General features: G+C 40.3%; 1 protein-coding gene across 1 annotated transcript in view; it reads right to left on the reverse strand.

The window, feature by feature from the left end:
- Positions 1–12,218, reverse strand: part of RHAG (Rh associated glycoprotein) — a 28,831-nt gene extending 16,613 nt beyond the window's left edge. The window contains exons 1-2 of the mRNA XM_069975936.1: positions 12,013–12,218; positions 1,091–1,274 (exon numbers count right to left, since the gene is read on the reverse strand). Of these exons, the coding sequence (XP_069832037.1) occupies positions 1,091–1,274; positions 12,013–12,175 (347 nt within the window). The 5' untranslated portion in view covers positions 12,176–12,218. The remainder of the gene's footprint in view (positions 1–1,090; positions 1,275–12,012) is intronic.
- Positions 12,219–16,826: the final 4,608 nt, after the last annotated feature.

Raw genomic sequence — 16,826 nt, forward strand, 5'->3', positions numbered from 1 at the left:
CCAGGAGCGCCAAATTTGACGCTCTGGGACCACTGGCACCCGGCTCTTCCCAGTAACCCTGGTGGCATTGGGTACTGGGGTAATAATAGGCCATTATCCATTTTATACCGGCTAACACTAAGCATTGACTTAGTAATGGATTCCGTCTATTAGACGGCTTCCACTACTAAGTCTATAAAGTAAAGAAATAAAGACAAGACACAAGTGAATTTTTTTTTATTCAAATAAAAACACCCCCACACCCCTTATTGACCATTTAAAAAATATATATATATATATATTGAATCCGACGTAATCCACAGGATACCGATATCTGAAAAACAAAAAGGGAGAAACACACAAAAAACACACAAACAGGAGCACAACACCCATCATTGTGAGCGGTGTTGTGCACCTTACAGAATGCAGCATCTTTACAAATCGCTGCTTACAGTCTGGCCCCCAAGGGGTTAAGGGAGGATGCATTGTATCCCCCTTAACTCCTTGGGGGCCAGACTGATGTCAGACTGCACCCATTCCAGCAAGGAAGGGGTTAAGTGACCCCCCTTCCTTGCTAGTATGGGTGCAGTGCTGGGGAGGGGGTGGGGAGAGCTGTATACTCACCCTCTGATGTCCCAATGTGTCCTCTATATATATGTGCGCTCAGCCGATCAGCTGATTCGAAATGTTTCTTCTAATAATGCTATTGTGATAACATAATTAAAAGAAACATTTGATGTTTTAATTAAAGTAAAGTATTATTTATGACAGAAAACTCTATTACCGGTAATATGAATTAACGGCTTTAATAGAGTTTCCCGTAATAATTAATATTTAATTAATAAAACACATTTTCATTGTAATAAAATTAGTTTCGTTCAATAATTTAATTTAAACGAATCCATACTTGTGCAATTAAATATACTGTAAAAAAAAAAAATTTATATATAAATATACATATATATATATATATATATATATATATATTTTTTTTTTTTTAACAGTATATTTGATTGCACAATGATGGATTCGTTTAGTGAAATTTACGGCAGCTTCAAGATTTACGCTAGGCCTTTTTAAATTCAAAAAACGAACCAAAAACATGCATTACCTTTTGATGCCGATCTTAATCTTCCCCTCGTGTAAGTGCCACAATCCTTGCATCAATATTCCCCACTGAAGACCAAAAGCTGCAATAAGTAAGTTGATGCCGACGCTGCTGAATCCGTATCTTTTCAAGAAGGTCATCAAGAACCCGAAGCCCACGAAGATCATGACGTGCACATCTTGGAAAACTGCAGAGAAAAGTAACCTCAGTTAAAAGGGTACACATACGTACAATATTTTTATGCATGTATGTTAGGCGGGGTTCACACTACGTTTTTGCAGCAACAAAAAAAGATGGGAAAAAAAAAACAGATGGAAAAACAGATGCATTTGTGTGCATCCGTTTTGATCCATTTTATTTTTAACATAGCTGACCTTATTTTTGTGTATTTAAAAAAAAGGATGCGTTTTGATTGTTTTTTTTTTTTTTTTTTAATAATAGACGTCAAATGGAAAAAATGTCAGTTTTTCCATCCATTTTCTTCTTCTATTACACAAGACGATTATCAGCCAATAATCGTTTAGTGTAATATAGCCTTAAAGGGGTTATCCAGCGCTACACAAACATGGCCACTTTCCCCCTACTGTTGTCTCCAGTTTGGGTGGGGTTTTGAAACTTAGTTCCATTGAAGTAAATGAAGCTTAATTACAAACCGCACATGAACTAGAGACAACAGTAGGGGGAAAAGTGGCCATGTTTTTGTAGCGCTGGATAACCCCTTTAAGGCTGAGGGGTGAAAATACAAGGCTGAGGGGTATGAATCAGAATCAAGGAGAAAGTATGATGCTGAGGGGGCACGAATGAGGCTAAGGGGGGGGTGCCCTAGGATCAGCCGGAAAACATAAAGTTAAATGGGTGCAAATTCGGGTTATGGATATAAATATGAGGCAAATAAATAAGCCAGGATAAATAAGGGTTAAAGCAGGGTTAATATAAGGTTGACAGGATCAATAATCAGGTTTACTTTCCCCTGAGCCCAGCAGCCACACCACTTTATAAAATAGTCCAAACCCACCTGACTATTCAGGGAAAAATGCAGAAAAATGCATTCAAATAGTCACCCTCTTTAAAACCATGTTGGGGGGGGGGGGGGAGATGGGGGAGGGGGGTACTGTACTGCAACAAATTAAAAGCATCATTGGGGTCATTACAGGTCTGTAACCTGAACACTCAGTGTGAAGCCTTTGAGAATCAAGGTGAACATGGTAAGGAGGGTCTATCTTTCCGGATGTATCAGATCTGCTAGCTTCTCCTTAAGCATACACCAACGTTGAAAGTATCTCGTAGCCGATCCAACTAAAAGAAGTCACCAATAAAGGGGTTAAAGGGATAATCTATAATCACACATACAGTAGTATCACACAGAGCAGTCTTTTGATCAATCATTTTTCAACCAAAAAACAGGAGTGGGTTAAATACACAAAATTTGTGCACATCTTTCCATTATAGTTTTTCTCTGCAAGTTTCACTCCTGATTTTAGTTATAAAATACTGAAAAGACTGACGGAAATACTAGGTGTGAACATTGCCGTAAGCTGACTATTTATACCAGAGCCACAAAGCCACTGCTATGGGGGGGTGGATTATATACATTTGCACTTCTAGTGGTCCTAGTGGTCACTATGTAGAACACTTATCATTGTACCGCCCAGTAGATTGCATTAACTTGCACTTATTTTCAGTAAATTTTACAATTGACCAAAGTTCTAGGTAGAGTGCTGGTGAAATGTAATATCCCCCCATCAGAACAGCACCTGATAACCAGCATGTACCCCAATATATCTCATGAAGAGTCTCATTTATTACATAGAATGAGTTATTTTTCTACAACCTTTCTATATACTTTGTAGTATTTTGTTGTCGGTGAATATGAACACACTAGTTTACATACAGGGAAAATGAGCCTGAATATAGCTCCCCCAGCTCTCAGCTGAGAAGTGATACAATTGTATCCAGTGTACACAATGCTCTGTGAGCTAAACAGCCTGGACTACAGATTGTTACATTGTATATAGCTCCTACTGCTCTCAGCTGAGAAGTGATACAATTGTATATAGTGTAGACAATGCTCTGTGAGCTCTACAACCTGGACTCCAGAGTGATACATTGTGCATAACTAGTTCTGCTCTCAGCTGAGAAGTGATACAATTGTATCCAAGCTAGACAATGCTCTGTGAGCTAAATAGCCTAGACCCTAGTCTGATACATTGTACATAGCTAGCCCTGCTCTCAGCTGAAAAGTGGAGACAGTTTTATCCCATCTAGACAATGCTCTGTGAGCTCTACAGCCTGGACTCCAGATTTATACATTGTACATAGCCAGTCCTGCTCTCAGCTGAGAAGTGATACAATTGTATACAGTGTAGACAATGCTCTGTGAGCTCTACAACCTGGACTCCAGAGTGATACATTGTGCATAACTAGTTCTGCTCTCAGCTGAGAAGTGGAGACAGTTTTATCCCATCTAGACAATGCTCTGTGAGCTCTACAGCCTGGACTCCAGATTTATACATTGTACATAGCTAGCCCTGCTCTCAGCTGAGAAGTGGAGACAGTTGTATCCCATCTAGACAATGCTCTGTGAGCTCTACATCCTGAACTCCAGATTTATACATTGTACATGGCTACTGTGCGCTCAGCTGAGAAGTGATACAATTGTATCCAGTGTAGACAATGCTCTGTGAGCTCTACAGCCACTACCTAGCTGACTAGGATGAAATATGTAGAACCTCTCCATATAATCTAGAGTTCTCCTTCACTGACAGTAACTCCATCCTGATAATGATGAAGAATTGGAAGCTGCAGGAGGTTAGGAAGTTATCCAGCCACTAAGCTTTATTTATATCCCCCCTATCAGTGATTATATGAGGGGGCAGAGGAATAACACATTATCCCCGCTGGAGCAGAACACGCTCTCCCACCATGTATCTCACCGCTTACTCAGAACTCTGTGTATATCAGATCGGGATAAGTTATTATATTTAGGATATGCTGCTGAGATTCCATGCCAGACACTGTGGGTCCTGCCATAGTGAGAGGCGGGTGACACCCAGCGGGGTTATTACTGACAGTGATGCAGTACAGATTTAACATATTATACAATATCATAGTTATACCACTATCATTTTTATAGAATTATTATACAACACTTATATTCCAGAGCTACATTCATAATTCTGTAAACTCTAGAGCTCAAATCTCCCAGCACTCCCTATGGTTTCAATATTTCTACCCTGTTTTTACCCTGGGACTTATACTGTGCATTCATCTTGTGCAATTAAAACTGCCACCAGCAGACTAGTGAGTGCAGCTCTGGAGTACAATACAGCATATAGCTCAGGATCAGTATAGGATAAGTAATGTTATGAATGTACACAGTGACCCCACCAGCAGAATATTGAGTGCAGCTCTGGCGTATAATAAAGGATGTAACTCAGGGTCAGTAATGTAATGTATGTACACAGTGACCCCACCAGGAGAATAGTGAGTGCAGCTCTGGAGTATAATACATGATGTAACTCAGGATCAGTACAGGATAAGTAATGTAATGTATGTACACAGTGACCCCACCAGCAGAATAGTGAGTGCAGCTCTGGAGTATAATACAGGATGTAACTCAGGATCACTACAGGATAAGTAATGTAATGTATGTACACAGTGACCCCACCAGCTGAATAGTGAGTGCAGCTGTGGAGTATAATAAATTATGTAACTCAGGATCAGTACAGGATAAGTAATGTAATGTATGAACACAGTGACCCCACCAGCAGAATAGTGAGTGCAGCTCTGGAGTATAATGCATGATGTAACTCAGGATCAGTACAGGATAAGTAATGTAATGTATGTACACAGTGACCCCACCAGCAGAATAGTGAGTGCAGCTCTGGAGTATAATACAGGATGTAACTCAGGATCACTACAGGATAAGTAATGTAATGTATGTACACAGTGACCCCACCAGCTGAATAGTGAGTGCAGCTCTGGAGTATAATACAGTAGAGATGAGCGAGTAGTCAAATATTCGACTTTCGAGAATTTGAATCGAATAGGCACCGAGATTCGACTATTTGAACGAATATTTGATCCCATTATAGTCTATGGGAAAAAAATTCTCGGCACTTGGAAATCAAAATTCAAACACTTGGAGGTCACCAAGTCCCCCACAAAACCTCCCTAAACGATACCAACACCTCCGGAATGACACTGGGACATTAGGGGGAGAATGCCTGGGTGCACCCAACACCCCAAATTCGCAGAATAATGCCACTATATGCAGACGCTTTACGAACGTTTACGGCAATGTTCACACATTTCGTTCGTATTTCTTGCGCAGCGTTACATACATGATTCCAATGTGCAACTGTAGAGCTTCATGTTATTCGTGCGTATCACACATCATGCTGTACGAACGTTACTGGAACAGTATGTATCACGTGTCTTTTACTGGGCTACTGAAACAGCAGGTATAACATTAACGTGCCCTTAGTGGGCTAAACCAGGGACACTATAAGTCACTTGCACACACAGGGTACTGGAATGAATACACCTGCTGCTGCTGCTGTTATATCATCTATGTCTTAGCACTGAGAAGGGCTTTGGATTCAGAGATGACTTTTTCGCTGGATCTTAGCCCTGAAAAGGACTTTTGGGTTCTGTAGTAATCCTGTCTAACCAAAACACTACTAAAACCTCTCTCTCCTTGCTTGAAGATCTCTCCTTGACTAGGTTGAAAGCTCATCTGCGGAAGTCAAGTCTTAAATATTTGAGGTCATGTGGTTCAGCCATCCAATGAGGGTAGACGCCATTTTCGCGCTGCATGCGTACTCCCAGGGTCCCTCACGGCCTCCCTGCATGGTGATTGGATTAAAAAAAGCGCCAACTGCGATGGGAGGGCTTTCGATTGTTTGCCGCGTATTCGTCACACTACTCGATTGTATTTGAATCTTTCCGATAGCGCAATATTTGATCGAATACCATCTCGATCGAATCGTATTTGCTCATCTCTATAATACAGGATGTAACTCAGGATCAGTACAGGATTAGGGATGGTCCGAACCTGCCAAGGTTTGGGTTCGTACGAACCTGAACTCTTGGCAATGATTCCCGCTGTCTGCCCGCTCCGTACAGCAGGTGGATACAGCAGGAGGACCGCCTGGAGAAATGGGATACAGCCTATGGCTATGGCTGTATCCCAGTTTTCCAGACGGTCCTCTGGCTGTATCCACCTGCTCCATGGAGCGGGCAGACAGCGGGAATCCTTGCCGAGAGTTCAGGTTCGTACGAACCCAAACCTTGGCAGGTTTGGACCATCCCTATACAGGATAAGTAATGTAATGTAGGTACTCAGTGACCCCACCAGCAGAATAGTGAGTGCAGCTCTGGAGTATAATATAGGATGTAACTCAGGATCAGTACAGGATAAGTAATGTAATGTATGTACTCAGTGACCCCACCAGCAGAATAGTGAGTGCAGCTCTGGAGTATAATACAGGATGTAACTCAGGATCAGTACAGGATAAGTAATGTAATGTATGTACACAGTGACCTCACCAGCAGAATAGTGAGTGCAGCTCTGGAGTATAATTCAGGAGGTAACTCAGGATAAGTAATGCAATGTATATACACAGTGACCCCACCAGCAGAATAGTGAGTGCAGCTCTAGGTCAGACTTTATTGCATCTGAATGTAATTGTTTCTGCAACAAAAAAACATGTTTGTTTGGTTTTTAAGCCCCACTCAGATGTATGGGAATTCACCCTAATATAAGCTAATTTGCAAGATCAGTACAAAATAAGCCATGACAGGTATATGTACAGTGTATCTTATTTTTATGTACTTTATACTATATGTTCACACTGCTTATTAAAGATCCCAGAAGAACTGATGAAAAGCATAGCCCACATGCAGAGCTATTCTAAACATCAAAACAATGGAAGCCTGTTGTAAATTTGGCAACGTCCCATGATTTCCATAATGAATGGGATGACTATGTGTTACTATATCTTTCCGCAATAGAACTATAGTAAGTACATTGACCTGCATCCACATCATTGCGAATGCATGAAACCAGTTTGGGAGTATGGAATAGAATCTGGTACTGAGTAGATTATGGTAATTAATAACAACTAGAAAATGTACCCGGCGCTGCCCGGGTATAAAGTGTCAGTGTGTTAATTAGATTTGTTCTAAGGTGCCCAGGAGGCCAAGCTAAAGGTATTGTTTCATCTGAGTTAATCAGTGGAATTAGTGTATACCTGTAGTGCATAGTTAGAGGGGTTCTGTATACCCACAATGTATAGTTTTTAGGGGTCTCGCATATCTGTAGTGCATAGTTGGGGGGGCTGTATACCTATAGTGTATAGTTGAGGGAGGTCCTGTATACCTGCAGTGTACAGTTGGTGAAGGTCCTGTATACCTGTACTGTATAGTTCGGGGGTCCTGTATACCTGTAGTATATAGTTGGTGCTGTATACCTGTAATGTATAGTTGGTGGAGGTCTTGTATACCTGTAGTTTATAGTTTGAGGGTCCTGGATACCTGTAGTGTATAATTGGTGGAGGTCTTGTATACCTGTAGTATATAGTTTGGGGGTCCTGTATACCTGTAGTAAATAGTTTGAGGGTCCTGTATAACTATAGTATAGAGTTGGTGGAGGTCCTGTATACCTGTAGTGTATAGTTTGGGGTCCTATATACCTGTAGTATATAGCTGGTGGAGTTCCTGTATACCTGTAGTATATTTGGGGTCCTGTATACTTGTAGTATAGAGTTGGTGAAGGTGCTGTATACCTGTATTATAGAGTTGGTGTAGGTCCTGTATACCTGTACTGTATGGTTTTGAGGTCCTGTATACCTGTAGTGTATAGTTTGGGGTCCTATATACCTGTAGTATATAGTTGGTGGAGTTCCTGTATACCTGTAGTGTATAGTTTTGGGGTCCTGTATACCTGTAGTGTATAGTTTGGAGTCCTGTATACCTGTAGTATATAGTTGGTGGAGGTGCTGTATACCTGAAGTATATAGTTGGTGGAGGTCCTGTATACCTGTAGTATATAGTTTTGGGGTCCTGTATACCTGTAGTGTAAAGTTTGGGGTCCTGTATACCTGTAGTATATAGTTTTGTGGAGGTCCTGTGCACTTGTAGTGTATAGTTTTGGGGTCCTGTATACCTGTAGTGTCCTGTATACCTGCAGGGTTGTATTTACCCGTATGGCAGTGTTATTCCGTCACAGTGTGTCGGTATTGGTCATGTCTGGTATGGGGGTGTTATCCAGTCACAGTATGGCGGTATTGGTCAGGTCTGGTGTGGCGGTGTTATCCAGTCACGGTATGGTGGTATTGGTCAGATCTGGTATAGCGGTGTTATCCAGTCACAGTATGGCAGTATTGGTCAGGTCTGATATGATGGTGTTATCCAGTCACAGTATGGTGGCATTGGTCAGGACTGGTGTGGCGGTGTTACCCAGGCACAGTTTGCCGGTATTGGTCAGGTCTGGTATGGCAGTGTTATCCAGTCACAGTATGGCGGTATTGGTCAGGTCTGGTATGGCAGTGTTATCCAGTCACAGTATGGCGGTATTGGTCAGGTCTGGTATGACAGTGTTATCCAGTCACAGTATGGCGGTATTGGTCAGGTCTGGTGTGGCAGTGTTATCCAGCACAGTATAGCGGTATTGGTCAGGTCTGGTGTGGCGGTGTTATCCATTCACAGTATGGCGGTATTGGTCAGGTCTTATATGACAGTGTTATCTAGTCACAGTATGGCGGTATTGGTCAGGTCTGGTGTGGCAGTGTTATCCAGTCAGAGTATGGCGGTATTGGTCAGGTCTGGTGTGGCAGTGTTATCCAGTCACAGTATGGCGGTATTGGTCAGGTCTGGTGTGGCGGTGTTACCCAGTCACAGTATGGCGGTATTGGTCAGGTCTGGTATGGAGGTGTTATCAAGTCACAGTATGGCGGTATTGGTCAGGTCTGGCAGTGTTATCCAGTCACAGTATGGCGGTATTGGTCAGGTCTGGTATGACAGTGTTATCCAGCACAGTATGGCGGTATTGGTCAGGTCTGGTGTAGCAGTGTTACCCAGTCACAGTTTGATATACCTGTTGTGCCCTGTATATACATGTACTGTATGGATGGAGTAGGGGGTCCTGTATATACATGTACTGTATAGATGGAGTAGGGGGTCCTGTATATACATGTGCTGTATAGATGGAGTAGGGGGTCCTGTATACATGTACTGTATAGATGGAGTAGGGGGCCCTGTATACATGTACTGTATAGATGGAGGAGGGGGTCTACCAGTTATTACTGTGGATGTTGTGAGGCAGCTTCCCTAGCAACCATTGCTCCCTGTGAAAATGAAAGCAGTAATCCTATTGGTTGCTAAGGCTCCAACTGCTGTGTCTGCTGCAGCTAATTATATCACCTGTGTTTGCAGTGAGGAGATTTTCCCATTCATCTCTATGGGGCGCCTCTCTTTCCCCTCCCCCTCCCCTCCTGTACATCTGGCGGGGACAGGACCTTCGCAATAACCTTCCCAGGCACCCAATGTATCTGTTTGCCAAATTTGGGGTCAAACGGTTCAGGCGTTTGGAAGTCTATAGAGGACAGACAGACAGACAGAAAGAAGGACAGACAGACAGACAGAAGGACAGACAGACAGACAGACTTTGATTTTTATGATATAGATTAAAGTGATCCCCTCTTCCTATATAATAGAAGGCTACAATGTCCCCATACAGACATAGGTCAGTTCCACTATACCTTGTTTCCATAGAGGATGTGTCCTCTGCCAGCTATAGGACACACTTAACAAAATCATATTTTCGATTAGGGATTAAGGTCAGAAGACAAAAGAAGTCATGGTGTCGCTGAAGGAGTTTCCCTCATCCCGATGCCAGAAAGGAAAGGAAAATCTTGTGCAAGGAAAAGCGGCTTAATTTATTCTCCATTCCCTCTGTTTTATTGATAAGAACTCAATGACCTCGCGTCTTAATTGTTTTATTAATCAAGGAATTCTGTAGATGGGAAAAAACATCTCCGACTACGCACTTTGTATGAAAGAGACAATGGAATGTTCTGGGAAATATGAATCCTACATGACAGAAACGGGACAATTCATTCTCATATAGTCACAGTGCGGGGAATGTCTGCGGGAAGCCATTACTGGGAGGCTTCTTCCCGGTTTGCAGTAGGGACATCACTATGATAGTGCTCCAAAAGAACTCAATGGGATCAACAAATGGTATATGGTTTGTCTATGTACGCCATGATGCCAGGCCTTTAATCTACTGTCATATACCAATGTATGAAGCCCCAGTCCATATAGCCAACTACATGGAACCAACATGAAATCAGGATGGCTGTACATACTGTATGTAGGTAGTCTCTATTATAGTCTATGGAGAAGTGTATCAATACGATCACAGAGACCCCTACCCATATTCAAAACAGCTAGTAGAACAGGGGGTTTACTGCATGAAGGCAGGAAGAGGAGTGGGAATAAAGCTATGGGCCCACATGTAATCTCCCATTTATAGGAAGCACCTCTCCATTGCATGCCAAAGGGGTTCCATAGCTCTCAAGTGTTGGGATGAATTAGTAATTTCACCTATATGCTGACAAGGTCCTGAGCGCTGTGTGGAAGAGATAAATGCATGTAGAACTCTATAGCTAGTATAAAGATAGACATGGGAGACTAGGGACGTGGTCTCCATAAATGTAGAAAAATTATTGTATATATATATATATATATATATATATATATATATATATATATATATATAATACACACACCACCCTAAGCTGAGAGCTAATAGTATATAATATCTCCATAGAGCTGATTTCCAGGAAGAGTGCAGTCAAGTTGACTAGGGGCAAAGGCGCTATACATTTAGAACAAAACTCCTCTTCTTTATACTTAAAGTGTCCCTGTCGTTCTATCTTTCAAAAACTAAATCAAAAGTGGATGTGATATAAAGCAAGTTTGTAATTTACAGACTGCGTTTAGTCTCTTTTTTTCAACAAGCACAAAACTAAGAGGCTTCAGGAGACTCAACCTGGATACATGTAAGTACAGGTTTGTGTTAAAACATGATAAAAGAATAAAAATTTAATTGCAAACTTATTTCACATCTACAGTTCTGTAAAATAATAATAAAAAAATTATATATATATATATATATATATATATATATATATATATATATATATATATATATATATATATTATTATTATTATTTTTTTTTTTTCCCACAGTAAAAAGGTTAACCATCATCACATCACATTGTTATATTATGACCAAGTCTATAGTTTTTCTCCTAACATAAGATGTCATCCTTTGGAAAGCTATCACTTAAGAGGAAATCCTGCACCGTGGATGTAAATAGTCACAGTCAGACTCTGTTCTTTCGCAATTATTTCCTGTGGTGAGATGTATTGTGGCTTTGGCAGCAATACCTTGTATCAGTTTTACTAACAATTAATTTTTAGGAAGAAATAAAAATAACTAACTAAAGAAAAAAATACAAAAAAGTATAATAAGAAAAAGTAAAAGTAAAAAAATATATTGTTAATACTTGTAATCTTAATAAAAACTAAAAATTTACCTGAATTTAAATTAAAAAATAATTAGAATTAAAATATAATCCAGATTTGCATGCATTTAAATTTTATATGATTATACTTAGCAAATAATTAGCAAAGTATACATTAAAATAGAAATTATACATTCATGTTATCAATACATACTTTATTCTGTGTTAATCAGATGATGAATTACAATAATATAAAACCATCAATTTTAAACGAATATCTAAAAATATAAAAAAAAAACAAAAAAAAAACAATTTTTTGAATAGAAAAGTAAACAATAAACAAACATTCCAATATATTTACAAACAACCAAAGAATAAAGAGATACTTACACGGATATAAGTCAATAAATTCATCCCGGTGTGTGGCATTCTGGGAGGACTGGTGGCTTTGGGTGTCATATCGCACAAATATTCCAAATGATATTATAAGCAGGATTTGGAGTCCGATGGCCAATATGGAAAATTTAAACCTCATATTAGTGTCATACGCCATGATGACAGCAACGTAACTATGTTCTTGTCAAGTCCTGCAAGAAACTGATAAAGGCAGAGTGTGCAGCTTCTATTTAATGGGTTTCACCAGATATGGATGACACTGCAGAAAGAAAGGGGTCTGGTCAGAGAGACACTCCCTCCAAGTCAGGAGATTCTGCTCAAATTCTGATTGTAACTGAAGTCTTGAAGAACAATGCAGGGTGAAGTGAGAATATAAAAATAATGCTGTTATTATTATTATTATTATTATTATTATTATTATTATTGTTATTATTATTATTATTATTATTATTATTATTTTATTTTTATTTTTTATAACAATTTTTTAAAAAATATATATTGATCTACCTTTCCTATCTATCTATCTATCTATCTATCTATCTATCTATCTCCTATCTATCTATCTCCTATCTATCTATCTATCTATCTATCTATCTATCTATCTATCTATCTATCTATCTATCTATCTCCTATCTATCTCATATCTATCTCCTATCTATCTATCTATCTATCTATCTATCTATCTATCTATCTATCTATCTATCTATCCACAAATAACTGTATATATATCATTAAGTTCAAATAGACTATTAGAAGCTGTATAGAGTCTCTATGTCTCCATGCAACATATGACACTGCATGGTGACTTTAGGCTCTTGGTGAAACTCTCATCTAGTAACAAAGCTTCTACCCTGTATAACTCCAAAAGGAATGAAAAACCTTCATAAAACCCAACTTAGAATTATAGACATACACAGGTACCATAGACACACCTCAGGTATGTATGAGCTCCTTAGTACAGTGCAGCATTACTCAGAGACTGTGTGAAGCCAATATATTGTTGGTTGTAAAAGTCCTAACCTGAAAGAGGCTATTCAAAATTTAAAGGTTATAAAAAATAAAAGTAAATGGAACTTCAATGGAACTGAGCTGCAATATCACACCAAAACTGAGGACTAGAATGGTGCTGTTTGTGGAAGGAAGCAGCCATGTTTTTGTAAGCTTGGATAACTCCTTTAATTGTCTCTTAAAGGGGAACTCCGGGTAGAGGTAAAAAAAATGAAACTTCTGCAGAAACATATACCAATACTTACCTATTTATCCCAGTTTTGAAACTACCAAAAATCCATTTGTTTTGGGGGGTTTTGTTCTGTTTTGTGTTTATGTACTTTCTGGTTGAGCAGATGTACTCAGTACTACAGGTTCCAGAATGCAATGCTTTCCCTCAGCTGTTCCATCACATTCCCCCACCCTGCACATTCCCTGCCCAAAGCTGTTGCAGAACATCTAGGCTGTGTTCACACATTGCAGTTTTATTGTGTTACTGAATTATTTGCAGTACTTTATAATTTAATTGTGGTCCCACTCGCAGAGCACGCTGTATTCTCTACCTGTAATGCTGATATTGGAATAAAGCAAAGAACTTTTTAAATTACATTTTTATTTTTTTTATTTCCATCTCCACACACATATTATGATCAAGCATCTTTTATCTTTGAAGTTGATTCCCACAATAAGGAAATTATCCGATACTATCTTACATGGGATATACTGTTTATGTCTTGTTTTTTGTGCAGGTGAGATTGGCAGTGCTGGCTCTTATCCTCTCTGCTGTTTAGCATTATCTATTTGTATTACTGCATCGTTTTTGTGCAGATGCTGCAGTACTGCAATGACACTCCAACATGTGTGAACACAGCCCTAATTTCTCTGTAGACTTTTGCACAATCAGCAAAGCTGAAACACCTGCTTCTGACCGGTTAGAGATGGTGAATCACGCCCTGCCCCCTCTCTGCATCATCAGCCTGTGCCTAGCAAACACAAACAATGTGAGAGAGAGGCATGGAGGATTTTTCTCCTAAGAGGGGAGAGCAGTGGGAGCAGGAGACAATGTGGATCCGCACAGGGGCCATATTTCTTCACTTCCTGGATTTCTATCAGCTACCAGTGTGGCAGAACCGTACAGATACAGTAATACATTGTATAGACACATCTATATAACTTTTAATGTACTTTTAATAGAAGACAAGTTTTTTCTTATCCGGAGTTCCCCTTTAATGTTGTCAATGTGAGAGGCTGATCCTAGGCTGAGGCTGCATTATTAAAACTGAAAGCATCTGAGAGCAGTGTCAGTGTATGTTCTGCATGCTTGTACCACCTCACTTTTGCTGGCTAAATTGTAAGGCCTATGATCAACTGATCACAGTGAGTCTGGGTATCAAAAACCTTATTTCCCTGCAGTGGCCCCTACAGGGGAAATGTGGTATTACATGCAGCTATTCAAACAAATGGCTGTCCATGTCATACAATGGATGGTCTCACGTGACCCTGCTTGTTATAATTCCCATACTTGTATTCACTGGGTCCCCATGATGAGGTTATCCATATTAGACAACACCTTAAAGCGACTCTGTACCTACAATCTGACCCCCCCCCCCCCCCAAACCACTTGTATCGTCGGATAGCTGCTTTTAATCCAAGATCTGTCCTGGGGTCCGTTCGGCAGGTAATGCAGTTATTGTCCTAAAAAACGACTTTTAAACTTGCAGCCCGTGCCAAACAGGAGTATCTGTGCCCTAACTTTGCACCACCCCTCCATCCCTCCTCCCCATCCTCTTCATCATTAGGAATGCCACTGGAACATTTTTTCCATGCTGAACACTGCACAGGTGCTTAATGATCCATCCCATGTTTAGTATTCACACAGCTGACGAATAGGAGACAATCTGCCTGTAGCATTTCTAATTTGGCTTTTGGTCCCATTCCAGTATATGATTTTAGTTTTTAAAGATGGTGTCGTAAAGAAACGGCCAAACCTAGGTCAGCTGATGGAGCTAGATCATCAATGTGAGTTTAGTATGACGTGCACAATGCTTCTCTGGTGACATCATTTCATTAATTAAAGGGATTGTCCTGAATCAGAACAACATGGCACCTTTCTTCCAAAACAGTGACACACTGGTCCAGAGGCTTCTTCCAAAGTTCAGCTGCTATACCATACACAACCTCTAGACATGGGGGCACTGTTTCAGAAAGAAAGAAGACAAGTACTTTTCATAAAGAACAATAGATAGATGATTATTATGGTTATTTTCCAGTTTTCCGTAACCTTGTTAAGCCCAGCAGACCATGGAAACATTAATAAGTCACCAGCCAAGGCGCCAAACAAACCTTACTAAGACTCTTTATTTTCACCTATCACACTGTCTAGGTGGAGTAAATAAAGTAATAAAACGTAAAATGGAAGGAAATCGCTTCCACTTATGACAGGAAAAGACGTCTTTAGCCGACACAAAAACATTTGTCACAGATCTGTATTTTATCTCCAGTCTACAAGAGGATCCTCCTGGGACCTTCTACACTAATAATAATGGATGAAACACGTGAGTGCTTCAGATCTGGAGTATAAAGAGGCCAAAAGCAATAGTAGTTCTGAACCCTCCACCATAAAATTACTTCCAGTCCTCCTGAAACCCCCACAAGAACAAGACATGGGGTGTGGAAAGTTTTACCAGTACGCTGAACAATGTAAAAGTTTTTGGATGTGGACCCAGATGCCAATCTTCTAGTTCAGGGTTACAATTTTCAATCTTTGCTGCTAACTAGAGAAATCCAGTGATTGAAGGTTTCAGAATTTTAACGTAGGATGATGAGCCGGCTACGTCTTGGTAACCTCCAAATGAACTAAAGGTCATTATGTTAATGGCCAGTGTAACATATACCCAAAGCTTGTCCTCCCCAGCAAGTAGACATTGGGGAAAGCCACTCTGCCCCCAAACAATTTAATTTGCCAACATTGGTGGGACCTGCTGACAATGATCTATCATATGTCTAAAGTGATTGGGCAGGATTAGATAAAAGCCCCCCCCCCCCCCAAAAAAAAAAAAAACTTTACATTACGCCCGACCAGGTGGTAGCATGGGTGTAACTAGAGGAACCCAGGGTAAATATTATACTTGGGCGCCTTGCCTCATCGCCACATCCAAACTGTGATTACATTGACATCCAGTGACTCGGGCAATGTTTTTTTGACATCCTTGACAGCCATGACTACTTTATCCAACCACAATTGCAGAACATGATACACAAACATCTTATAGTCTGCAGATTCCAACTCAGCTTTTCTCCACATGATAATAAAGCCCCATGCTCTAATAGTACGAACTAGGTCCCTTTGTGCCCCCCAACAGTAAATAGCCCCTTTTATGCCTCCATTACAATAGTAATCCCCCTTTGTGCCCTCTCACAGTAGTTAGCCCTAGTACACAAATTATCCACCTTTATCTCTTTCACAATATTTAGCCCCCTTTGTGTCCCCACACAGTAGTTAGCCCCTTCTTAGCCCTAGCATACAAGTTAACCCCCTTTGTTCCCTCTCACAGTAGTTAGCCCTAGTACATAAGTTAGCCCCCTTTATCTCTTTCACAATATTTAGCCCCCTTTTTGCCACAACAGAGTAGTTAGCCTCTTTAGCCCCCCTCCTAGTGGTTAGCCTTTTTCTTTTTTGAACCCTCACAAATTTGACCTCTTTGCTCTAGCAAAATGAAAAAAAAAATATATATATATATATATATTCATCTCTGCCTCACTGCTCCCATGCTGGGTGCTCTTCCTGCAAGCATGGCCTGTGCTGGGAGGGGTAAGCCCCA

The sequence above is a fragment of the Dendropsophus ebraccatus genome, chromosome 6 (genome assembly GCF_027789765.1).
Source record: "Dendropsophus ebraccatus isolate aDenEbr1 chromosome 6, aDenEbr1.pat, whole genome shotgun sequence".
In the NCBI taxonomy this organism is placed as follows: domain Eukaryota; kingdom Metazoa; phylum Chordata; class Amphibia; order Anura; family Hylidae; genus Dendropsophus; species Dendropsophus ebraccatus.